Genomic DNA, 27,793 nt, shown 5'->3' on the forward strand with positions numbered 1-27,793 from the left:
CACGCAATTGGGATCGATGACATCCATGAACCAAGTCAGCGAGCCTGACCACCCAATCCTGTTAGTCGCCCCTTACAAGCATAGTCGCCTTTGATGGCAAGCATGGGTTACTGAAGACCTATTCCACCCCGGATCTTCACGGGTCTGGTGAATGGCATCATGCCCATTACAAGTAGGTCAGTGCCCCCTTTGCCCGTGACACGGCACTCAAATGCTCTAGGCATTGTCAAAATTAACAAGACACTATAACAGTACGAAGTTCATGAAATGTTTAATGGTTATTTACAGAAAACGACCTGTAACAATGATTTACAAAGGTATGAAATATTTACAGTGTTCAGTCCAGTGACATCACGCTTGAGTGAGGTTGTGTTGTATGTTGTATATACAGCAGCAGTTAGGAATGAAGGATAACATGTTTTTAATTTTTTCTTCACAAATTCATGAAAATAAAACAGCACATGTCCAAATAATGGTTTTTGAAATAATCTGTTAACATCTAGCAAATCCTACTTGCTGTCTGAAAAGCAGACTCAGTCAATCATTCTTGATACAGATGAGAGTGAGTGAACTGGCTTAACACAACCACTAGATCCTGGCATATTTAAGGGACACAACCCATGCACCCACAAGCAGAGATGAAATATTTTGTAGCTGTTATTATTATTGGTAGGATTTGAATAGCACTTTCATTGAAGAGTGATTATGGTTTTACGCCGCTTTTAGCAATATTCCAGCAATATCACGGCGGAGGACACCAGAAATGGGCTTCACACATTGTACCCATGTCGGGAGTCGAACCCAGGTCTTCGGCGTGACAAGCGAACGCTTTAACCACTAGGCTACCCGACCGCCCCCTTTCATTGAAGACATTTGTCTGTCTGAATTCAGTGTTGTAATTGAGACATGTGCTATTATACAAGCCTTTGAAAGGCATGCATTGTTTCAGTCACTCACATAAGAAGCACCACTGCAGGAATATCACCGAGGTTGGTCTCATGCCATTCTAGCAGCCCATAAGCTTTAGGTTGGAGAAATGCCTGAAGGGATGCAGGTCTTGGATGTTGACCATATTGGTGAAACCCACGGTCACAGGTATGGTGCTGACATACCTACAAACTTAATCAAGGCAAACCTTGTATTGGAACTGAGATTGTTTCTGGCACACCTAATGTGAAACATGAGCGGTGCTGACATACCTACAAACTTAATCATGGCGAACCTCGGATTGGAACTGAGAATGTTTCTGGCACACCTAATGTGAAACATGAGCGCGGGTATGGTGCTGACGAACCTAAAACCGAAGCAAGCCAAATCTGGGATTCAAACTGAGATCCTTTCTGGCACATCTAAGGGCCATAACTCTGCACAGACTGCCTTTGCAGGCGTATGGTGGCAAAGACACACATGTAGACTGTACAAATGGTCCCTCACGTTTTAAACATGTCATGAAAATCAGGAGAGGGTAGGCTCTCAGTATGAACTTGTACCCTCGAATACTTATGGTTGGTTTGGAGCGATGACTTGAGGTTCACTGAAGGCACATTGTTGATGTTCAGTCTCCTACAGCCTGTGCTGCAATGACTAAAGAGGCTGAATGAAGTGGGACACTTGTTCTCAATATTTCCTGAACAGCCTCTTTCATAAAGTTGCAACTGACTTTATATCAAGGCGTTCACCAATGGCATCAACCGATTCAAATGCAGGTTCAAACCCAGGACTCAAGTTTCAAAGGCAATACTCTACCTACTGGGCCACCCAAAAGATAAAGACACTTAAACCATGCCTATAACCTCGTTCAATGTGTGTGTTCGGGCATGTCAGAAATGCCTAAGAGGGTCTTGGTGCTTGTTGTTAACTACAGGGTGGTTCCAGGTACCGTTGAGGGGAATCGTGGTGCCCATTGTTGAGCCTGTGTTTCTGGGTACGTGATGTTGTCATCGCTGTCACAGAGACCCTAGTGTCCAAACTTAAGGAGGAATCCTGGTCCCTGTGCTGAGGCCCCCTTGACTGGGTTGGCCATGTGGAAGCCGAGGGATTCGTCATCATCACCCTGAAACAATCAATACAGATTACTGAGTGAGTGAATGTGCTGGTTATATCACGGCGTGTTATTTTAATGTGGGAGAAAGTGTTGAGTAATATGTCTCCATCTTCCTGATTCAAGGGAATTAACTGACCATAAAAGTCCAGTTTCCACCCTTGCGGAACTAGGCCAAAGTTTCTGGGATCAATTGTAGGGCTATTACAAGTTATATCCCTTCTATATCCCTCCTATTGCCCAATCCGATTTTGCCTCTCACATCACTTGCATTTGTTTTAATCAAAATGGCGGCGCCCGGTCAGGACGATCTGATCCATAATAAAAATCTATATTTTGATAAATCAGGTCTTAGTTTGCGAAGTGCATCAAATCACGAGATCACCTTGATTAAAAACATGAAAAGATTTGGAAAATGTCTGGCGGTACACATGCTGTGCAAATCCTGCAATCGATTGAAATCTGAACGCTAGTTTACAACCCGGATGTCGATTTCGTCATACGATTTTGATAAACCCGTTAGTCCAGCCAAAATGTAACTCCATTATTCCAGCCTTGTTCGGCAAGGCGGAAATTGGACATTTACAGTCAATTCACTGCCTTGTCTCTGGCAGATGTATGTCTCAGATGTCTACCAATGTGCGACAACCGACGTACGAGTATGGTGCTGAGAAACCACGATAGATCTACATTATTACCTCGATCAGTGTGTGCTTTTTTTTCATTCTCCCAGCTCCTGGGGAGTACACAACTCAAGCTCTAGAAAGCTAACAGTCTCATATTCAGTTCATCCTTCTGGGTACCCATTCACTGCTGGGTGAACAGAGGCCTGGTGAGGTGAGGTGAAATTGGGTTTTAACATCGCGTCCAAGATTATTGCACTTATATAGCGACGTGCATGCACGTGTGTGTGTGTGTGTGTGTGTGTGTGGCTGCTGGTACTAGTCCGGACTGATACACAGTATACTGACTCCGAGCCGACCAGTCCTTGTTTTATAGCCCCTTAATGCCGAGTGCCAGACAGGGTAACAACAAGTACCATCTTTTAACGTCTTTTGGTATGATGCGGTCGGGGATCGAATCCCGGACCTTCCGCTCTCCAGGCGGACGCTCTACCACTAGACCACGGAGGCGGTCAGAGGCCTAAGGAGACACCACATGTGCCACAGTGTAGGGCCCTAGAATCTCTCGGGTGTCAGGCTGCCGAACACGGTCACCCATCCAACTACTAACCACGACCAACATTTCCTAGACTTTGCCTGAGTTCTGACCTTTGTGCTTCATATTTGCCACCACACGAGTGATACGCAACTTTTCTAACCCTTACACCACAGGGTCCTCGCTCTTGTCAACTCTAAGGACAAACTTATATTTTTTACATTTGGATACTTATTCTGCATTACTACCCTTATGCTTTTATTGCTGTTTTTTGACTAGAGTGAGTGGGTGAGTGAGTGAGTATGGTTTTACGCCGCTTTAAGCAACATTTCAGCAATATCACGGTTGGGGACACCAGAAATGGGCTTCACACATTGTACCCATTTCGGCAATCGAACCCCGGTCTCACGGCGTGACGAGCGAACGCTTTAACCACTAGGCTACCCGACCGCCCCTTTTTCGACTAGAAAGATGGAGCAGTTGTGTGGCAAAAGCCCTCCCACCCCTACCACATGACCGTCACGTGTAATCACACCACTGCTTGTACGAACAGCTGAAAGTTCGTGGGGAGGTAGCAAAGCGATGGGCAGGCACTTTAACCGTAGTAATGCAGGATAAGTATCCAAATGTGAAAAATATTAAGATTTTGATTGGAACAACTTCTGCAGCCTGGACCTCACACAGCTCGCCTTTCTAGTAAAAAAACAGCAGTAAAAGCATTCAGGTAGTAATGTTTTTTTTGGTTTTGGTTTGTTGTTTAATGCCGCACTCAGCAATATTCCAGCTATATGACGGCGGTCTGTAAATAATCGAGTCTGGACCAGACAATCCAGTGATTAATATCATGAGCATCGATCCACGCAATTGGGATACGATGACATGCATCAACCAAGTCAGCAAGCCTGACCACCCGATCCCGTTAGTCGCCTTTTACGACAAGCATAGTCACCTTTTACGGCAAGCATGGGTTGCTGAAGACCTATTCTACCCCGGAATCTTCACGGGTCTTAGGTTATAATGCAGGATAAGTAAACAGTATGAGAAACTGCTGTTGTCACACGAGGGACCTGCTCCTGACTCCTGACAAATGGGCCGTGAGTGGACCTACCAGCAGCTTGGAGTACGCCTTGCCTCCTGACGGGGGTTTGGGGGAGCTCTGGTGTTTGCGAGGCTGCTCGCTCTTGGCTGGCCAGGTGGGGAACATGGAGGGATCAACTGGCTGCGGAGACTCCTTGAAGTAGTCATGTGACAGTGCCTCCTCCGACGTGATGCGCTTTGTCGGGTTGTACGTAAGGAATCTGTCGAGAAGGTACGAAATACAGGCATTTCCTCGGATATAGGGAACCAATTGAAATGTTATACTATTATTGTGACTAACTAGTTGACAATCCAGCAAGCAGTACGAGAAAGACATTTCATCATTTTGGCATTATTATTCCGCAGAAGAAGCCGATGGCAGAATAATATCAATACAGTGTGTGTAGTAGACATTACAAAACTCACCGGTGGTGGACAAATTCCGACAGAACCCAGTCCTGTTTCCCCGGGCTGCTAACAAGGGAATGCAGCCAAGTGAGTGAGTGAGTATGGTTTTACGCCGCTTTTAGCAATATTCCAGCAATATCACGGCGGGGGACACCAGAAATGGGCTTCACACATTGTACCCATGTCGGGAATCGAACCCGGGTCTTCGGCATGACGAGCGAACGCTTTAACCACTAGGCTACCTGACCGCCCCTAATGCAGCCAAGTGCCACTACTCACCTGTTCATGAGGTCGAAGCCCACGTCGGTGAAGTAGGAGCCGAATCTGTTGCGGAGGGTGTTGTAGGGGTAGTCGGTGAAGGTGCACTTCTTCATCCCTGGCAACTCCTCCACTCCTGGCCAGATCTTTTTGTTGGGAGTTCCCAGGTCCTGCAACACACACAACTTACAGCTCTGGCTTCGTCTTTTGGTTTGTTTGTTTGTTTGTTTGTTTGTTTGTTTGTTTGTTGGATGGTTGACGTAGCACTCATCAATATTCCAGCTATATGATGGCTGTCCGTAAATAATCGAGTCTGAACCAGACAATCCAGGGATTGACATCATGAGTATTGATCTATGCACTTGGAATACAATGACATGCATCAACCAAGTCGGCAAGAATGATCACCCATTCCGTTTGTCACCTCTAAAAGCTGGATATTGCCGAGTGCCGCGTTAAACAACAAACAAATAAACAAACAGAAGTGAAAAAATTGCAAAAGACTTTTTCTTTCTTGTTAATTGTTCATCACAAATACAAAGCCAAAATGATGCAAACAGCTGATATGTTAGTACAAAATATGTTTTGTATTGTCATGTATTGCGATACAGGTCTGTATGTATTGTGTATTGAATCGAAGGTGATGTATCGTGGTTCTTCAGAGTTTCGCCCTTATTGAATACAAGAAGTCACAACGCTGTCACCACAAGATCCCATGAAGCGTTCTCATGACAACCATACCTTGAATATCCTGTTGAGTTGATCAATCTCAGACTTGCCGGGCCACAGTGCTTTCATTGTGAGGAACTCGGCAAATATACACCCCACCGACCACATGTCTATAGCACAGGTGTATAACTGAAATAGAGCATACCTCACTGAATATATAGTCCATAACTGTCCATGCTTGAATAAACACATACAGAATTGAACAAACAAATGTTTATGCTATTAAAAGAATGATTAAAAATACGAAAGCAACTTCAAATTTGGAGAATTTCTTGAAAGAACTTCCCTTCTTACATCCATACAATTCAGAGTGAATTTACATTGCAAGATTTGTTGTGAAGAAAACTGACTTCAAATATACAACTGAATTTTTGGATAGAGATAATCAGATATGACAGATCTATTCAAATAAACACATAACATATTATGAGAATCGGTTTTGTTTATCATCGAAAGCTAAAAATATCCCCATCGAAAGTGAAGTAGGATATTTCAAATTTTATTCCTAAATCAAAATTTGTGAAAAACATAAAAAATGAGCGAGAAGAAAGAACTGATGAGCAAACAAATAAATAACCTTTGTTCCCAGGAGAAGTTCAGGAGCTCTGTACCACAGCGTGACGACAATAGGTGTGTACTGCTTCAACGGGGACCCGTACTCTCGCGCCAGACCGAAGTCTCCGACCTTCAAGATGCCCTTGTGACTGAGGAGGAGGTTGGAGGTCTTCAGGTCACGATGGAGGATCCAGTTGTCATGGAGATGGGCCACTGCCCGAAGTAGTTGCTGCATCAGTGTCTTCACTTCCCCTGGAAACCATCCTCAGAGTTAGTGAGGTTTTACGATGCTTCTAGCAGTATTCAGTCCACTTTACGGCCGGGGGACCCGTGAATCGGCGTTACATTTTTTTATTTTCACTATACATTCATGGTGATTTCTTGTGTTAGATTTTACAGTAGGGATAAGATAATGTTTAGTCAAGAGTAGGTGGTGAGGTGAAATGGTGGTTTAACGTCCCGTTGAAGATTATTGCACTTATATAGCGACGTGGATGCAAGTGTGTGTGTGGCTGCTTGTACTAGTCCGGACCGATGCGAATTTATAGTGCTAGCCCACTGAGATACCATTCCGCAGTTTAACATGAATACCCCACTCAGACACAGTATACTGACTCCGAGCCAACCAGTACTTGTTTTAACCCCTTAATGCCGAGCGGCAGACAGGGTAACAACAAGTACCATCTTTTAACGTCTTTTGGTTGGACGTGGCCAGGGATCGAACCCCGGACCTTCCGCTGACCAGGCGAACTCTCTACCACTAGACCTTGGAGGCAGTCGTCAAGAGTAGGACTGTTCTGTATCATGCTGTATTACTGGCATACATGTACACTTCAATACATTTTTCGAACAATACGTATTGCAATATTTTTTCTGTGTTCTGGTATACATGGTCAGAGCTCCAGAAAAGCTTTTGGTGTTGTGGGTATTTTACCCATGCATTTTAAAATCACTGCGTATCAGTAATTCTATCTGGGTATTCAAATTTCTGTTACCCACTAGTTTTTACACATGTGGGTATTTAAGTTAAATATTTAAAAACACTATTCATCTAGTCCCTGCAAACTGGTGTTGTGTGGGTTCGAGAGCTTTATAGGACTCAAAAATACCACGATACTTCCACAAGTGTGATGGCAAATGATCATGATGTAACTGTCATCGTGGAGTTTGGCACGGACGATGGAATGCCCGTTTATAATTTCAAAATAAGTTGCTGATTTGCCAATCGAATATGCAGGGTTACTTCACAATATTTTGAATATACGCACAAGTTTTATTTTTGTAGCGTATCTGTAATGTTCGTTGCGTATTTGATACGCTTGGATATTATTTTACTGCGTATTTCTGCATTTCTGATGCGTTTTTTACGCAGATACGCAGCTTATCTGGATCTCTGCATGGTACATTGGGTAAAAATATATGTAATAAGTTCCGTTATTATTTGTATTGTTCAAACTAAAATAGACACGGACATTAATTCACAAATGAATCTGCCATTTTAAACTGAATGACAAAACGACAGAAACCATTGAAACGAGAACAACATTTTTCACTCTCCCCTGTATCCATGACAACTGACCATGCTGCCTCTGACATTGTAATTTTCATTTACTTTAATATGTAGAAAATAGGATCTGCATGTACAATCAGTGTCAGCAGAGACCATATAATAGAGGGACGGCCCTCTAGCCTATGCGCGAAACCATCAGTGCTACGGCTTGTACTGCGCAGCCTGTCCGGAAGCGAGCAGAAACGCGTTCACTGCAGTCATCGTTGTTGCCTTTTTTTCCCATGCAAAAGATATATTTCACAATACATAATTACACTCATATATTTCTTAACATTGTTAACATTACAACTGAGATTTGTTGGTGCCCTAAAGCATGTCGTTGTCACTGTATTTGATGACTGTGATCACGCTTTGTCTTTGTCCGAGAGAACAAAATGGCGCACATGTAAAATCGGCAAAAGTGCAGATTTGGATTTTCAATAACGGCCTCTAATTCGCAATGAAAGTCCTTGGTTACCTAGGTGTATAAAAAGGAGATATGTTAAAAATTGGCTTAGTGCCATTAACAAATTTAGGGCGGATCCGAAATTTCAGATTTTGACTCCAGAAATGGGACTAAATCTGAATTTTCCCGAAATAATTACACCACAACTCTTAATTTTCGCATGCTTTCAGACGAATGTGTTCCTATTATCGGTCCTGAATTTAATAGTTTTACATTCATCACGATTTCCCCTATGGCTTGGTACCAACGTTATTTAGGTACGATCGGTAGTTTTTTTGGTATGATTTTTGGCGCAAGGCCATATTTTACGTCACATATTTTAAGTTAAATTACCATATAGCAGACGACATAACATGCATTTTGTCTGTGATTATCATCCGCATATATCCTGTGAAACATTCTACAAAGTGACTTATATTGTATGATATTAGAATTGTTTTTGTAAAACGCGTATTTTTTTTACCATTGCTTTCGCCATTTCTTCGTAAGTTTAACTTTGTTTCAGTTAGGCCTAATCACATATCGCGCATATACTACATACTACAATACTACATATTTGTTATCTTCTGTAGGTTTTGTCTGTATAAATCATGACTACATTTTATCGATTATTGTTTTTATGCCGTGTAAATATTGATTATAAGCAAAATTATATTGGCCTAAACCCAATCATAATAATGTAAATATGATGAAGGTACTACTTACTTTGTGTATTTACACAACAATGAAAACATCATACAAAAATAAAAATCCGTTACATGAAATATTTGTATAATAAAATTATCATTTGCTTTGTAAATGCCAAGAAAGAAGAAGGATTATATCGGCACTCGTCGGGAGAGAAGTTCCAGACAACAAGGTCGAAGGTGTCATTCAGTAAAATATATAGATGGTCTATTGTCCTTTTCTGTGAAAAATACATTTACATATGTCAGAGTTTGTGATGTTTTGTTTTGTTTTAATAGTAATACATGTGTAGTTGCATGCTTTGTTCCAGGTTAGAGTTTAAAGTTTGTTTATCATTGATCAGATATAGAAAACTATGATGAAAGAATTTTGAAAACAACAAACGTTACTACAGTTTACGATATACTAGTACATATCTGGTACCATGCTCGTTGAAGCTATATTGTTATACCTGAAATACCTAATTATTTGTATGCTGAAATATCAATCTAATCGGGTAATATCGGAATATTTGGAATTTAACAGTAGCCTCCCTTTGAAAAAAAACTTACCTCGCTCCAGCAAACCCCATTATCACTGCTAGCCCCAAACTAGCATTAACCAATAACTTTTGATTCTTTCGAAGCCCATTGTCGGACACATCGAAAACTCATTTAACAACGCTCGTAGTTTAATGTGTATTTCTAATTCATTGGAACTATTAGCATTATAAAATAGTAGCGAATTTACATGAAATAAAAACATTAATATGGCGTCATTTTTTTTCTGGCTAATAGTAAAGCATTTACACCAGTCGGTGATCATGCATTTTTGCAAGTAAATCTAGTCTGGACTTATTATAAGATATGAAGTTAATATGGAGATATATTTTGTGAACATCGGGAATATGGTGATATGTTACAAGTGTCTTCCCTGCTTCTGGATGAGTTTTATTTACACTTCCTGAGTTCCTGTGCAGTTTACCGGATCGTAGTTTTCTGTGGCGTTCGTAGTAGATTTGGTATATTTGTTTATTTATAATAGTTAACAATTGCAGCATAAAAATTAGATATTTTAACTGATTTTTAAAACAAATAGAATACGTTATAAAATACTTTTGATATCGGAACGGCTTTTTCTTCATACGCCCTCGAAAACTTACGCTTGTGGACAGACGTCATATTTTCATTTCCTATCTTTTTCTTTGAGTGAATCTTTTTGGGAGGTATTTACCAACGGCTTGGTAGCGGTAACATCACTGTCATTCTATTTAGACCAAGAGTCATCCGAAACCAACCCCTGGTCGAAGAGAGGGAATTCTTCAAGTGGCATATCTAGGTCCAAGACGAAATCGTCCAAGTGAATGAAGTCGTCCATGGCTGTGGCGAATGTAAATTGAAATAAAGAAGACACGGAAGACACACATGTTCAGCAAATAATTTGCAGCCAACTGACATGTGCTTATGAGAGATATCATTAAAAAAATCTTTGTAATCCGCTAAGAGACGTCCTTTTATTGGATTGTCGCTGGTCGTAGTCGGAGAAATCGCGGATAAGGGAATTCACTCTTACCCCGGATATTATATAATATTGTTTACGTGGTTACCAGAATGGTCAGTCGTGAATGTCTGCGCATCTATTGCGCATCTGCAGCGGTACAGAGAGGTTAACAGCAGGGTGTCGGGGTGTATCAGTTACATGCCAGACCGTAGCGCTGATGGTTTATGATAAACTGTTGGGGAGGGCCGTCCCTCTATTATATGGTCTCTGGTGTCAGTCAATGTTCTTGTTAGGCAGACAAGGGAGATAACCCTGTATGTACTCACCAACAAGGAATGGTTGTTTCATGGTCTCCATCAGACTTTTGAGGTCGTGTTCGACGTAGTCCATCACAATGTAGATCTTGTCCATGTTGCTACCGACAACAATTTCCTGGCAACAAAAACATAGAAACTGTCAAGAAAAGGCCTACCCTGACCTAATTAATCCACTACCCTAACCTAAAACCCTCCTAACCTGGCAAAAACTGACCCATCCCGACCTACCCTGTAACACCCTGGAGCTAACCGGGACCACAATGACACCCTGGCAGACCATTTAACACCCTGGACCACAATGACACCCTGGACCTACCCGATAACACCCTGGACCTACCCAATAACACCCTGGACCACAATGACACCCTGGACCTACCCGATAACACCCTGGACCTACCCAATAATACCCAGCATCACAATGACACCCCGGACCTACTCAATAATACCCTTGATCTACCCAATAACACCCTGGACCACAATGACACCCTGGACCTACCTGATAATACCCTAGCCCTACCCAATAACACCCTGGACCTACTCAATAATACCCTAGCCCTACCCAATAACACCCTGGACCACAATGACACCCTAGACCTACCCAATAACACCCTGGACCTACTCAATAATACCCTAGCCCTACCCAATAACACCCTGGACCTACTCAATAATACCCTAGCCCTACCCAATAACACCCTGGACCTACTCAATAACACCCTGGACCACAATGACACCCTAGCCCTACCCAATAACACCCTGGACCACAATGACACCCTAGACCTACCCAATAATACCCTGGACCTACTCAATAATACCCTAGCCTTACCCAATAACACCCTGGACCACAATGACACCCTAGACCTACCTAATATCACCCTGGACCACAATAGTGAGTGAGTGTGTACGGTCTTACGCCGCTTTTAGCAATATTCCAGCAATATCACGGCGGGGGACACCAGAAATGGGCTTCACACATTGTACCCATGTCGGGAATTGAACCTGGGTCTTCGGCGTGACGAGCGAAGGCTTTAACCACTAGGCTACCCGACCGCCCCTGGACCACAATAACACCCTGGACCTACCCAATATCACCCTGGACCACAATGACACCCTAGACCTACCCAATAACACCCTGGACCACAGTGAGACCCTAGACCTACTCAATAATACCCTGGACCACAATGACACCCTGGAGCTACCCAATAACACCCTGGACCACAATGACACCCTAGACCTACCCAACACACCCTGGACCACAATAACACCCTGGACCTACTCAATAACACCTTGGACCTATCAGACAACACCCTGGACCACAATGACACCCTAGACCTACCCAATATCACCCTGGACCACAATAACACCCTGGACCTACTCAATAACACCTTGGACCTATCAGACAACACCCTGGACCACAATGACACCCTAGACCTACCCAATAACACCCTGGACCACAATAACACCCTGGACCTACTCAATAACACCTTGGACCTATCAGACAACACCCTGGACCACAATGACACCCTAGACCTACCCAATAATACCCTGGATCTACCCAATAACACCCTGGACCACAATGACACCCCGGACCTACCCAATATCACCCTGGACCACAATAACACCCTGGACCTACTCAATAACACCTTGGACCTATCAGACAACACCCTGGACCACAGTGAGACCCTAGACCTACTCAATAACACCCTGGACCACAATGACACCCTGGACCTACTCAATAATACCCTGGACCTGGCCAATAACACCACAGACCTACTCAATAACACCTTGGACCACAATAACACCCTGGACCTACTCAATAACACCTTGGACCTATCAGACAACACCCTGGACCACAATGACACCCTAGACCTACCCAATAACACCCGGGACCACAATGACACCCTAGACCTACCCAATAACACCCTGGACCTACTCCATAACACCCTAGACCTGTCCAATAACACCCTGGACCACAATAACACCCTGGACCTATTCAATAACACCCTGGACCTATTCAATAACACCCTGGACCTATTTAATAACACCTTGGACCACAATAACACCCTGGACTTACTCCATAACACCTTCGACCACAATAACACCCTAGACCTGTCCAATAACACCCTGGACCACAATGACACCCTGGACCTACTCAGTAATACCCTGGACCTGGCCAATAACACAACGGACCTATCAGACAACACCGTGGACCTACCCTGACTGTGACAATGTTGTAGTGTTGAGCCTTCAGCAGTGTGTTGATCTCCCTGAGGGATGTGATGGGGAAGCCCTCTTTCTCCTTCTCCATCTTCAGTCGCTTCAGAGCCACGATCTCGTTCGTCTTCTTGTCCTTGGCGCGGTACACCACGCCGTACGTTCCCTCCTCGATCCTGTTCAGGCAGCTGAACTCCTCCACACTGCGACAGCCCTGAAACACCACAGTCACGTCAATATTCCACCTATATGCGGCGGTCTGTAAATAATCAAGTCTGGACCAGAAAATCCAGTGATTGACATCAATCTATGCAATTGGTTGGTTGGTTGGTTGGTTTGTTGTTTAACACCGCACTCAGCAATATTCCAGCTATATGACAGCGGTCTGTAAATAATCGAGTCTGGACCAGACAATCCATTGATTAATATCATGAGCATCGATCCATGCAATTGGGATAGATGACATGCATCAACCAAGTCAGCATCTCTGCAATTGGGATACGATGATATGCATCATCTGCGAGCCTGACCATGTGATCCCGTAAGTAGCCTCTTACGACAAGCATAGTCGTCTTTTACAGCATGGGTTGCTGAAGACCTGTTCTACCCCGGATCTTCATGGGTCAGTGTGGAGGGAGTAAGTATGGTTTTATGCTGCTTCTAGCAAGATCACAGTGGGGGACACCAGAAATATGCTTCACACAGCATTGCAAAAATACTTTGACAAACCATAGTTTCAATTCAAACCCCTTAACACCCTGGACCTACCCAATAAGACCCTGGACCTACCCAATTATAACACCCTGGACCTACCCAATAACACCCTGGACCTACCCAATAACAGAAATAGGCTTCACACAGCATTGCAAAAATACTTTGACAAACCTTAGTTTCAATTCAAACTTACACATCTTGGCAACTTTGTACATTTTTAAAAATTCTAGCAACCTTATTTCAGTCCTTTCATGGCATCAGCTTTATACAGTCAAGTCCTGTTAATCCAACATCGATGGTTGCATATGATTATGTCTGATTAACGAGTATGACGGATAAACGAAATGGTAGTATCAACTTTCGTGATCGAAAATCGGACAACTACACCATACATAACGATTCAAACACGTAATAAAAATTTTTAAGATAAATATTCATATTGTTATGTTACATTGTTGGCGGAATATGTTTTCTAATCATGCAACCTCTAAAGTTTAACACAAAACAACTGTTACGGACTGTATGACTGATTCAAAATACTTTAAAAAGCATAGTCTGGAATGGAAGTCACAACTTTGAAACTGGTACCACAAAGCTTAAGAAAGCTGCTTTCTAAGTGGCTAACGTTGATGTCCTGTTAGTCATTTCATTGGTAGGTCATAGTTCGAGAAAGGGTGTTCTGACGTGACCTGTAATGGAATGTCCTTGCCGATAGCGAGAACTTGTATCTGATTTTAATGAGATTGAGGTAATCTCAGCATGTGATTAATCCTGTTTTCTTTATTCAAATTCATTGTTTATTGTTAAGCAAGTTTATGTCTGCATCCGTTGTGATATTCAGCTACCAGCTGACTCGTCTCGCATCAAAACACGGGCTGTGTACTCGCGGACAGATGACCACAGAATACGCTGACCACTGTGTCAGATTAACGAGACTGATTAATGAGTGTTTTTTGTAATTCGTTGCAAATTAGGTGTGTCGGAATCTGAGTGCAAGAGTGGGTCTAAACAGCACTGATTTAATCAGCTCCAATTTTTAGTGTCGGATAAAGCCGATTGTCGGATTAACGAGACTTGACTCTATGGGATGTCTAAAGTGATGCAAGTTGACCATCATCGAAGAGTTTTATGACCTTGAGTGAGTGAGTGAGTAAGTTATTCTAATACTGCTTTGAACACTGTTTCAGTAACATCACTGTGTGTCAGTTTGAAGGAGGTAGATCCGAAGTGACGCAGGTCTTAGTGAAACCCACGATTCACGGGTACGGTGCTGACAAACCTAGAAACATCATCATAACAAATCTGGATTTCAAACCCAATCATACGTTTCTGTCAAAACAAAGGAAGGCAAGAAAAACGCGGTTCCTTTAAAGAATGGGCCACCTGTGCTGCCATGAAACCAGTGATGCCTAAAATCTGGCGAAAATATATAGTCAGGATCAGGGATCTGGAAACTGACTTGTCTGGTTGGGATAGACTAACATCTAGTCTCTGAAATGAACATATCGTACAGAAAAAAACAGTTGTTCAGTTGTCTTAATAAAAATATAATTGAAAGGGAGCCCAGTGACGCTCTTCATTTTCAGATTGCAGTAATCTAGACTAGACTAACATCTAGTCTCTGAAATGAACATATCGTACATAAAAAAAACAGTTGTTCAGTTATCTTAATAAAAATATAATAAAAAGGAGGACTCTCTTAATTTTCAGATACTGCAGTGATCTAGACTTGCCAAACATTATAGACTTGCATGGGCTGTATTTGATATATATTTGTATCAGGGTCTGTAAGACTATAGTTGGGACTGCAAAACGTTCAATTTGAAAAAGTGCAAAGCTGACATTTTAAACTTTGCCAACTGGAATTTTGTTAGAAAGTACTTGCCTGACAACAACCTGAGAGGGGGATATCATAACAAAGGTTATAGAAAAAAGAGAGCCAGCCAGACTGACATGTGTTTCTGTTGTGGATTAGTGCATACACATCTTGCAGGGGAGTCCCAGCGCTATCAGTCATTGCACGAAACTGCATCGTTCAAGGAATTCAGGTGAGAACAAACTTAAATTGGTCAATAAAAATGTGAAATGTGAGATAAAATCAATAGACATGATGATTTTCCATATAAATTGTATTTGTTGCACTGCTAGGCATTTTCATATGCCGAAAACAAAGGCCAAAACGGTAATAACGTGTAGACACGTTTCTAACAATCTACTGGTGATCCAGTTAAAAAACATACAATAATAGAACTTCAAAGAATTTTGATACTACTATTGGAAGAATTGTATCAGAGTAATATATATTCCACTATAGTGTTATTCTAGTTGCAGTATTATTTAAAATAATAATAACCATTAGAGTAGCACTTTGGAACAGGTGATTGCTATTGCCAATTTTTTTTATCAATTTGATCTGACACTTCCCAATGACTTGTGAGAGAGAAACATGAGAGAGAAACAGAGAATGAGAAGTTCAAAGCAGCCAGTACCTGCAATGCAGGGAAGTAGGGAGGGAGTTTAATCTCTAGTTCCAACGGCGATGGCGGTGGGGAGTCTGCGATGTAGCCCACGTCGTTATTGGAGTTGAGCATATCAACGCTCTCCGTCTCACTCTCATTCTCTGACTGGTCATCAAACTTGGAGCGTACTTTCTCTGAAAAATCAATTCAGGAAAATTCATTTAGTTACCAAGACATTTTAACTGCTACTTACTTCTACTTAGATTGCGAGGAACAAAAAATAATGGCTGCCTTCTGATATTGAGATTTGAACAAAGTTGGTTTATGTGATGTCAGATGACATCGACATTGCAACGTAGATGTCTAATGTTGACAACTGTACCGTGGTGGCCGTTGCTGGCGACGCCCTCGCTGACCTTGCTGCTGGAGGTGCTGCTACTGTTGTCACTCTCTGAAACAGACAGATTGTATACAGACACATTGTATACAGACACATTGTATACGGACACATTGTATACAGACACATTGTATACAGGCACATTGTATACAGACACCTTGTTTACGGACACATTGTATACAGACACATTGTATACAGACACATTGTATACAGACACATTGTATACGGACACATTGTATACAGACACATTGTATACAGGCACATTGTATACGGACACATTGTATACAGACACATTGTATACGGACACATTGTATACAGACACATTGTATTCAGGCACATTGTATACAGATTGTATACAGACACATTGTATACGGACACATTGTATACAGACACATTGTATACAGACACATTGTATACGGACACATTGTTTACGGACATATTGTATACGGACACATTGTATACGGACACATTGTATATGGACACATTGGGTACGGACACATTGTATACAGACACATTGTATATGGACACATTGTATACAGACACATTGTATACAGACACATTGTATACAGACAAATTGTATACGGACACATTGTATACAGACACATTGTATATGGACACATTGTATACGGACACATTGAATACGGACACATTGTATACGAACAGATTGTATACAGACAGATTGTATACAGGCACATTGTATACAGACACATTGTATACAGACAGATTGTATACAGACACATTGTATATGGACACATTGTATACAGACACATTGTATACAGACACATTGTATACAGATTGTATACGGACACATTGTATATGGACACATTGTATACAGACATTGTATACAGACAGTGAGTGAGTGAGTGAGTGAGTATGGTTTTAGGCCGCTTTTAGCAATATTCCAGCAACATCACGGCGGGGGACACATTGTATACAGACACATTGTAAACAGGGACATATTATACAGACACTTTGTATACACAGACATTGTTTCAGAATAACATACTCAGATGCCCAAATACATTTTATCAAATACATAAGAATAACAAACTGAAATCTTTGGACAGAAAGGGGTACATCATTTTGCAAGCCATAAGTGTTTCTTTTCAGTTATACAGGGGCTACACCCTTACCGAAAGTGTCTGATCGAATTTCACCATATCAATGTCTCGCCACGTCTGTTTGCTCACCTGTCTCCTGTGATTCTACCGACTCGGCATATTCCTCCTCCGAGTGATCTACTTCCTTTTCTTCCTCCTCCTCTTCCTCCACCTCCTCTTCTTCTTCCTCCTCCTCCTCTTCCTCCTCGTCAGTCATGTATTCCTCGTGAGCCTCGATGTGAACCTCTCTGTGATCCTCTTCCTCATCTTCTTCCTCTGGGGTGTGGGGACCCACCATTCGACCTGCAGGGCAAACAGACACATAACAGCCAGGGCTCGACATGGGAATCCCCCAAACAATGCACAACACTAGTGTAACCAACATCCTAATACACCTCACCTCTGCCATGCATTCAATACGGCCACCAGAGCAGAACTTCACCAAAATGGTTGAAGCTTGTTATTCATGAGTGAGTGAGTGAGAATGGTTTTATGCCGCTTTTAGCAATATTTTGGCAATATCACAGCAGGGTACACCAGAAATTGGCTTCACACACCCATGTAAATGAACCCAGGTCTTCAGGGTGACGAGCGAACGCTTAAATCACTAGGCTACCCCAACGTCCTATTCATGAGTGAGCGAGCAAGCAAGCGATGATGTCATAGTTTGTGTGGCAAGCCATTGCTGCTTACTATGTTAAGGTATCGTATAAAGACTATGGAAATGAAAATATTCATTAATTTAAACACACAGCACCCACCTCGGTGGTCACCCTCTTTCCGGTGGGATCTTCCCTTGATTTCTACCTCCCGCTGATGCCGCCGATCTCGACTGCGACTACGGACACGCTCACCATCTGTGCGGACAACCTTTTGCCTCTTTACGTGATCTGGGGAGAAACAATCCGTCAATCTAACCCTCGTATTATCAGCTATCAGTATGTTCAGAAAGGAAACGTTTCATGTCAAAGTCAGCAATAGTCTAGCTACATCTCAGTGGCTTGTAACTGATAGAAGTCGAGACTCGATAAAATAGTTGTTCACAGAATAAGACCAGTCCCTGTCATCGGAATATGACAGACTTTTCCCACATCACCCAATTCCCACTTGAGCGAATGTTGTTTAATGCCACAGCAAAAAATATTCCAGGTACACTACTCAAAATAAGGTTAGGGACCACTCGATTCTTTCATATGACTCTAGTCAATCCGCCATGCCATGACCATAGTAATATGAAAGAATCTTGCTTTTTGTAGTACATCACAACTGGCTGTAAACATTCAAGTCTGGACCACACAACCAGATCCGGAGTAGAATAGGCCTTCAGCAACCCATGCTTGCTGTAAAAGGCGACTATGCTTGTCGTAAGAGGCGACTAACGGGATCGGGTGGTCAGGCTCGCTGACTTGATGATGCACTTCATCGTATCCCAACTGCGTGGATCGATGCTCATGATGTCAATCATGGATTGTCTGGTCCAATCACCTCACTCAGCAATATTCCAACTATATGAGGACGGTCTGTAAATAATTGAGTCTGGACCAGGCAATTGATGTTGTTAACAATATGCTACATCATTGGGGTACAATACCATGCAATCAGCTACGTCACCGAGTCTGACCACCTAAACCATTTGGTTGCCTCTTACAACCAGCATAGGCTACTGAGGACCAATTTTAACCTGGAATACCCATGGGGTAGAATCCCCTCAACATGCTTAAGCCCATCTTCCTGAGGCAAGGGAGTTATCTGACTTTAAAAGTCCAGTTTCCACCCTTGCCGAACTAGGCTGGAATTACTGGGCTCTCGTATCATTTGCGTTTGCTTCACACAAAATGGTGGCGCCCAGTCAGGACGATCTGATCGATAATCAAGATCTATATTGTGATAAAATGGGTCTTAAATCGCAAAATGCATCAAATCGCGTGAGCTCCTTGATTAAAAACATGAAAGGATTTGGAAAATATCTGCTGACAACAAATTGGCGATGCACGTTTCGCAAATCCTGCATGACAGTTTACGAACCAGATTTTGATTTCGGTGTGCGATTTTGACTGGACTATGCATAGACTTGTTAGACCAGACAAAACTTAACTCCATAATACCAGCCTAGTTCGGCAAGGGTGGAAACTTGACTTTTATAGTCAGTTCACTCCTTTGCCTCGGGGAGATGGCTTAAGCCAGGGATGTGAATGCTAGTATTGAACATGTCAAATTATTTCGGTCATCTTGGCTTACAGAAATGACGTCAATTGCATTCTTATACCCGTAGTCATGGTAACATATTATTCTTACTCTCTGATCGTGCTTGCTGGGCTTGACGTCTCTCTTCCTCCTTCCTGCGAGCTCTCTCCCTCTCTTCTCGGATTCTTCTCGCTCTCTGCTTCTCTCGCTCAAGCTGTTCAAGTCTCTCTCTGTAAAGGAAGGAATCATCACTTTACAGTGACAGGGTCAGTCAGTCAGTTGGGTTAACGTCACTTTGAACAGGAGTTCAGTTATATCATAGTGTTTCAGTTTGATGTGGGAGGAAAGCCCAAAGTGTTGCATTTCTTGGAATGAGTGAGTTCGAGTTTAACGCCACTTTTAACAGTATTCCCGTCATATCACGGTTTGTAGGCTTAATGTGGGTTAAATGCCCAAAGTGATGCAGGTCTCAGACATTTTTCCACTTTGGTGAAACCCACGATCACAGGTATGGTGCAGACAAACCTAGAAACATAATCACATCAAACCAGCATTCGAACCAACAATCATTGGTTTCTGGCATGCTCAAGAGACTCACAAGGAAGAATTAAGAAGTTAACCGCAATTTGTCACCCCAGAAAAGAATTCTAGTGATATCTAAATATTTCTTACATTTTTATACTTATTCTGCATTACTCCTTAATGCATTTACTGCTGTTTTTGACAGAAAGAAGAAACTGTGTGAGGTCCAGCTGAAAAAGAAGGTGTTCCAATTAGTTGTGTGGGTAATCCCATCACACAGCACCAGTGGAAGTGATGACATCACGCAACTTCACATTACTGCTTGATCGTAACATCTGAAGAAATTGTGGGAAGGCAGCTCTGCCACAGGTGGGTAGGCCACTTTAGACATAGTAATGCAGGATAAGTATACAAATGTAAAACATATTTAGATTTTACTACATTTTTTAACTTATCCTGCATTATACCTGAATGAGATGGTACAGGGGTCGGCATACCATAAGATGATATTCTCAGAAGACCCTTGTCAAAAAGTCCCAGGCGACTAATCCAGCCAGAGGAAATACAAGAGTGTGAGGAATGTAGGAAGTCAAGGTGAAAGAACAGTAGTAGAAAACAGCGGATGCTGGAGTCTAAAACTGACTTACCGAGCCAATGCTTGCAGCATTTAAGCCTTCTTATCTGGGATGCAAGCACCAGAGGGTTTGAAATGTCATTTGGGTTTGGTGACCTGCTGGGCAACGACCAGAAAACCAAAACTGTGGACGCCCTTGACATATTCCAAGGCCAAGTCCCTCGGGTAGTGGCTGCCAAAGACTGTGCTGGATCTACAAAAGCATCCTTTCATGAGCGATCTGATGGAGCAGTTGTTGTGGAGAGCCATGGTGGAGGTTTGTTGGCCCTTGGAGGATCTAGGCCAGCGTCCTCAAAAGCCTGAAGGATGATCGTGCATAGCCACAAAGATATTGTGTTACGGCTAACTCTAGTCTGGGAGGTCATGAAAACAGGGATAAATAGTCGTCTCCTTCATCCACGTTGAGGTGAGGTGAGGTGAGAGGGGTTCAACGTCGTGTCCAAGATTATTGCACTTACATAGCGACATGCATGCACGTGTATGTGTGTGTGTGTGGCTGCTTGTACTAGTCTGGACTGATGCCGATTTATAGTGCTAGCTCACAGAGATACCATTCCGCAGTTTAACATGAACACCCCACTCAGACACAGTATACTGACTCCGAGCCGACCAGTCCTTGTTTTAGCACCTTAATCCCGAGCGCCAGACAGGGTAACAACAAGCAACATCTTTTAACGTCTTTTGGTATGACGCGGTTGGGGATCGAAACCCCGGACCTTCCGCTCTCCCCGGGCGGACGCTCTACCATTAGACCACGGAGACGGTCCATCCACGTTGAGCCTCAGACCGTCGGATGAAACCCCCTAAGTGCCTGAATCGGGCACAAGTGGAGTTCCTCCTCATCACGAGATTGGTTGGATGGTGAAGGACCTGTCAGGCTATCCTAGGAGTTGATTCTTGGCTATGAAGTCCAAGCACAGCTACCTGCGCCCTGCGCTAAAACGGGATACAGGTGATGTCGAGTGCGTTCAACTCACTTACCCACGCAGCAGTCCAGGGACAAGAGGAACGCTTTCTTCTTGGCAAGGTTAAAAAAGGAGGCTGAGTGGTTAGACTCAAATGGAGCAATCTGAGAACCATGTTCAGATCCCAGGCAGGAAGTCTGAACTTGGCCTTCGGATCCTCTAGTCTGAAGGAGCGCAGCAATGTTTGGAATTCCGGGATCTTTATCATGTTGCGATCTTCTGGAACAGCAAATACCGAGTTGAGGGCCACCACGTTGTCAGTCATGGTGCTGTCCTCTGGGTGTTGTTTGCTGGGCCAAAACAGAAGGAATTCTGTCAAGATTTAGGGAGACGCAGAAGTAGGATCCTGGTGCTTCTCATTACAAAAGGTCTCATAGTATCGCCACTTGTAGTTGTAGAGTCACCGGGTAGAAGGTCTGTGCGTCATGGCTATGGCTATGGCATTGCCTGCTCTAGTCGACTAGCCTTGGCGCCTAAGGCCCTTTGAAGATGTACCAGGCATGCCTGGAGATGGGTGTGGTAACCTGCTGTGTGGATGTATCAGAAGGTTTGATCACCCTGGTAGTTCAAGTGGATCCTATGTGGCCAGGAGCCCGTTCCACAAAGCGATCGTAGCACTAAGATGATCGTAACTCCCATACTTTAAAATAGAATTACGACTGTCGTAGTGCTATGATCACTTTGTGGAAAGGGGGCCAGGTCTTTGAGATCCACGAACCAGCCCCTCGCCAGCCACCAAGGCGTGATCAAAATCAGAGCGAGGCTCTGGGTTGCTCTGATCTTCTGACGGACCTTGGATAGATGCTGGGGGTGGGAGATTCCAGTCGTTGAAAGTCCAGGGCTTCAGTGCTTCCTGCTGAGGTCACCATCCTGGTACTTGTCCCAGCAAGATTGATAGATGTCTTGTCGTCTTCCCCTACCCTTTCTTTGCAACAAACAGACGGGGTGACCTGGGCGAGGTCTTTGAGAGAGAGAGGCCTGTTGTGGATGATAGTTTCCAGCCTTGGAGGACTTGTGGGATGTGTGCCGAGACACATGGTCTAAAGCGTTGAGGGCGTAGCTAGAAACATGGAAGTGAGTCTCAGATACCTCTCCACTGAAAAGCAAAGATACTAAACTCAAAGTGATCTCAGCCAGGGCAACCTTGAGATGATTACACACGTGATCTATCTGATGCTGCTGGTAGACCATAACTGTCTCTCAGACAATCCACCCGATTAGGATTAGCGTCCGTCAGGTCCTGATCAAAGGTGCGAGATGAAGACGCTAGAGCAGATAAAGGATGAAGAGATCGCCGAATCTCCGTCTTTATAAAAAGCCAACAGCCTGTCTGGGACTCGATGGTTGTAGGCTTGGAGGAGCCAGTCATGTGATGGAGATCCTGATCAACATACGCCACCTCAAATGTGTGGTTGGGGAAATCATTGTTCAGGAAGTCCTGGTCCAATGCCGTGACCATGTCCGGCAGAATGGAGGTAGGCAGCCGAGCTATCAGCCATCCTGTCCGGCACCTGGCTGATGCTCAGATGGGTGTCCTTCTCCAGCGAGAAACCCTCATAGTTAGGCACACAGGAGCCCTCTGATGAGTAATAGTTGTACCAATGGCTCCTGGACCTTGATGACTGGAAGCTTCGTCTAGATTCTGGAGATGCCGACCAGTGAAACAACGCAACGTGAAACAACGAGGTAGAGATGCTTCCAGTGGGATGCAAGCACCAGAGGGTTTGAAATGTCATTTGGGTTTGGTGAACTGCTGGGCACCGCATCCTGGAGCCATAGGCACAGGAGACATTGGCAGAGGCGCCAGCAGGATTGATGAACCATAGACTGCTTAAAAGTTTGCATCCAAGCCGGGTCCAAGTAGGGCGCCATTAGAGGTGGAGGCGGAGCCTGCTGAAACAGCATCTGCGCTGATGGGAAGCCAGGTTGTATACCAAACCCTGGAGGAATTTGGGGGAAATCGATGGTGCCTGTGTGGTCATCAGCGCCTGACTAGTCATCGGCGTCAGAGGAGGTAAAAATCACTTTAATTACCAAACAGTGAGTGAGTGAGTTTGGCTTATCGCAGCTTTTAACAGTATTCCAGTTATATCACGGCATGTCAGCTGATGTGGGAGGAAAGCCCGAAGTGATGCAGGTCTCAGACGTTTACCACTTCAGTGAAACCCACGGGCACGGGTATGGTGCTGACAAACCTAGAAACATAATCGGGGCGAACCTGGATTCGAACCACAATCATAGGTTTCTGGCGTGCCCAAGGGACGCAACTCTGCACAACGAATCGTGCGACAATTACCAAACAGGAAGCATTAGGTAAGACAACATAAAAGAGTACAAAAATAACATTCAGGCAGATTACAACCCAGAAACACGGTGGTTAAAGGAAAAAAATATGCAGTATAGAAGTAAAAGATCACATAACAGAATTCAAAGCAACAATAAAGAATAAGGTACGTAAGACACATGTACGTGACAACAGGGTAAATTAAAAATGGCCAATTGGAACAACACAGCACATGACTTTTACAGTCACTTGGAGCCAACTTCACGCACAATATCTTAATGCGACGGAACAAATGTATGGCAAGATGTGAAGACACAAACCACAAGGATGATATATATTGCAAATGAACGCTGAATACGGAACAAGCAAAAGGATCCCAGTAGACTTGCTGGAGCTTAATCATGAAGGACTTGTCTGTCAGTAATGTGAGGTGCCGTCACGTCATCACTTCCGTGGTCAGGTGGGTGCTGTGTGATGGGATTAGCCGCACAACTAGTTGGAACAACTTCTTTTTTAGCTACACCCCACACAGCTTCATCTTTCTGTCAAAAAACAGCAGTAGATGCATTAAGGAGTAATGCAGGAAAAGTTAAAGAAATTCTGGATGACCAAAACATCTTTTATCCTACCTATCTCAACTTTTGTTGAATGTCTGATACACTTTGTTTTATATCACATACAGTGAGTGAGTGAGTGAGTGAGTGAGTGAGTGAGTGAGTGAGTGAGTGAGTGAGTAAGTATGGTTTTACTCCACCTTTAGCAACATTCGTGCAACATCACGGCGGGGGACACCAGAAATGGGCTTCACACATTGTATCCATGTCTGGAATCGTACCCGGGTCTTCGGCGTGACGAGCGAACGCTTTAACCACTAGGCTACCCGACTGCCCCAACATACAGTAATACAGAAAAGAAGATCATTTACCTTTCGTCTTGGGATTCCTGTCTCTTTCTCATTTCACGAGCCTCGCGTGATTCCAATTTCATTCGCCTTTCCTTTTCCTTTTCTTTTCTTTCTCTCTCAGCCTCTCTTGCTTTTTGTCTTTCCCGCTCAAGTTCTCGTTCCCGCTGCCACTCCCTGTCCATCTCTCGCACCTGCATCTCCTTCTGTTCCCGGTGTTCCCGTCGGTCCCGCATCTGAACCACTCGGTGACGTTCTGGTTCTTGCCGTCCTGAGTGACCCCCTGACAACAAACATGTGTGAATTTCATGAATGTATAAACACCTTCATATACTTACAGTAGATTTCATGAATGTATAAACACCTTCATATACTTACAGTAGATTTCATGAATGTATAAACACCTTCATATACTTACAGTAGATTTCATGAATGTATAAACACCTTCATATACTTACAGTAAATTTCATGAATGTATAAACAACTTCATATATATTCTGGAAGGTAATTTAAGGTACTGACGTTTACCACAATATCTGAAAAGCTATTGGACCTACTCCAGTCAAAGTTGGTATGAGATTATTAAACAGTCATACATAATTGGATATTACATTTAAAGACAATCGGTGCATGAATAAAAAATCTGTCTATTTAGCTATCACTATATTTCATTAACAACCAGACCTGTTTGTCACGGGTGGAACGAGCATTCATTGAAACAGCCATCTGCATAATGCTACCCCTGCGTCACAGGGCCATATGACACAGTTGAACCAATCAACTCCACTCGAAAGGGTGCACGGGAATCACGCACGCACGAATACAGTGTTAGCATGGTTAGCGTTGGGCGTCTCGACGTGCGTGATTCCCGAGCACCCTTTTGAGTTGACGAAATTACCTTCCGGACTATACTTACAGTAGATTTCATGACTTTACGTAACATGATATCACCACCCAACCATTTCCAAACCAATCGAGAAAAGTCCAACAAGGGAGATAACTCTGTTATTTGCAGGGCTGCACGGCTAAGCACTCACTCTCTCTGTCTCTGTATTCTCGCTCCCGGTCCCGTCTGTCCCTCTCTCGTCGCCTCTCCTCCTTGTGTTTGTGTTTGCGCGACTTCTCCTTGCGTCCTGCGTGGGTTTGAGGAGGTTTAATGTCCAGTCCATCCCCATCTTCTCCCCCACTCCTGTAACCATGGCAACAAGAGATCACATTAATACATCCACTACAGCATATCTTATGTCAAATCCATCTGTAGCAGAGCAACAGATAAGCAGCTTATTTGACCCCCAAAATATTCAAAACCCAATTACTTTCAATTAACTTACATATAGAAACGCAAAATGAAAAACTCAAACATATAAAAACAGCACGCTTAAATACCCAGTGAAGTTTTTTCAGCATGCGTACAAAGTAGCTAATTTCCTAAACACAATTACGAGCTAATTTACTCTCGATTCAAGCCTATATATGTTTAACAGTTATCATGGTTATTTATCATCCAAAACTGGTTCCCACAGGAGATATCGCTTGGATGAGATCAAGCGATATCTACACTGTAGATATCGCTGCAATGAAATTACATCACAATGCTTTGCAGACCATTGTGACATCACTGGTTACCATGACGTCACAATCAAATGACATCACTAATGGCTCTGCTACTGAAGCTGTTTGCAGTACTTTTTACACTGAAGACACTGCTAATTACTGTCTACAAATTGAAAAAGTTGAAAGAATGATGTTGGATGATAAATAAAATCTCACCCTCGTGTCTTTTGATATCAAATATATCAACACTCGTTGATAAAAGTGGCAAAAATCCTCGGCAAGCCTCGGATTTTTCCACTTTTATCAACTCGTGTTGATATATTTGATATCAAAAGACACTCGGGTGAGATTCTCTATATATACATCTAAAACATTATTTTAATTTTCAAAATCTTAAAATGTTCACTAATTTTGGGAAAAACACAAAAGAGTGATGAACAGACGAGTGAAAAAATATTGGTTACCCAATGGAAAATGTAATAACCCAAATAAGATAGTGAGTGAGTGAGTGAGTTTGGTTTTACGCCGCTTTTAGCAATATCCCAGCAATATCACGGCGGGGGACACCAGAAATGGGCTTCACACACTGTACCCAAGTCGGAATTTGAACCCGGGCCTTTGGCGTGACGAGCGAACGCTTTAACCACTAGGCTACCCGACCGCCCCCAATTAAGATAGAAACCCTTGAGTAAAAATTCAATTGCTCCAAAAGGATATCTGGAGCTATGCAGTAGTCATGGTAGTATAGCACTACAGTGTCTCATTAACAAAACCAATACTGTTTCTTTCCCTATTAGAGAGTGAGTGAGTTGGGTTTAACGCCGCTTTTAATATTGTTCCAGTTATATCACGGCGTGTCAGCTTCATGTGGGAGGAAAGCCCGAAGTGATGCAGGTCTCAGGTGCTTACCACTTCGGTGAAACCAACGAGCACGGGTATGGTGCTGAAAAACCTAGAAACATAATTGGGACGAACCAGGATTCGAACCCACAATCATAGGTTTCCTGCGTGCCTAAGGGACGCAACTCTGCACAGGAATTTGTGACACCTTAGTCGACTGGGCCACCCGTGTATCATGGTACACCACATCAAATAGTAAGAAATTATGAAATCACTGAAATACAGCTCTCAAACCTCTCTCTTC

General features: G+C 43.2%; 1 protein-coding gene across 2 annotated transcripts in view; it reads right to left on the bottom strand.

Annotated features, from left to right (window-relative positions):
• Window positions 1-256: 256 nt before the first annotated feature.
• LOC124149598 (cyclin-dependent kinase 11B-like) overlaps window positions 257-27,793 on the bottom strand; it is a 29,487-nt gene continuing 1,950 nt past the window's right edge. Inside the window, exons 3-16 of one of the 2 annotated variants that reach the window (XM_046521285.2) lie at window positions 26,133-26,284; window positions 25,120-25,378; window positions 19,901-20,019; window positions 18,367-18,495; window positions 17,696-17,908; window positions 16,491-16,559; window positions 16,139-16,302; window positions 12,937-13,149; window positions 10,734-10,839; window positions 6,249-6,478; window positions 5,684-5,800; window positions 4,964-5,112; window positions 4,308-4,497; window positions 257-2,053 (exon numbers count right to left, since the gene is read on the bottom strand). In XM_046521285.2, coding sequence (XP_046377241.1) covers window positions 1,958-2,053; window positions 4,308-4,497; window positions 4,964-5,112; window positions 5,684-5,800; window positions 6,249-6,478; window positions 10,734-10,839; window positions 12,937-13,149; window positions 16,139-16,302; window positions 16,491-16,559; window positions 17,696-17,908; window positions 18,367-18,495; window positions 19,901-20,019; window positions 25,120-25,378; window positions 26,133-26,284 — 2,206 coding nt within the window. In that variant the 3' untranslated portion in view covers window positions 257-1,957. Of the gene's footprint in view, window positions 2,054-4,307; window positions 4,498-4,963; window positions 5,113-5,683; window positions 5,801-6,248; window positions 6,479-10,733; window positions 10,840-12,936; window positions 13,150-16,138; window positions 16,303-16,490; window positions 16,560-17,695; window positions 17,909-18,366; window positions 18,496-19,900; window positions 20,041-25,119; window positions 25,379-26,132; window positions 26,285-27,793 lie in introns of both variants that reach the window. The other variant, XM_046521284.2, reaches the window with a different exon arrangement.

This window comes from Haliotis rufescens, unplaced genomic scaffold (genome assembly GCF_023055435.1).
Source record: "Haliotis rufescens isolate VD_foot unplaced genomic scaffold, xgHalRufe1.0.p SCAF_58, whole genome shotgun sequence".
Lineage (NCBI taxonomy): Eukaryota > Metazoa > Mollusca > Gastropoda > Lepetellida > Haliotidae > Haliotis > Haliotis rufescens.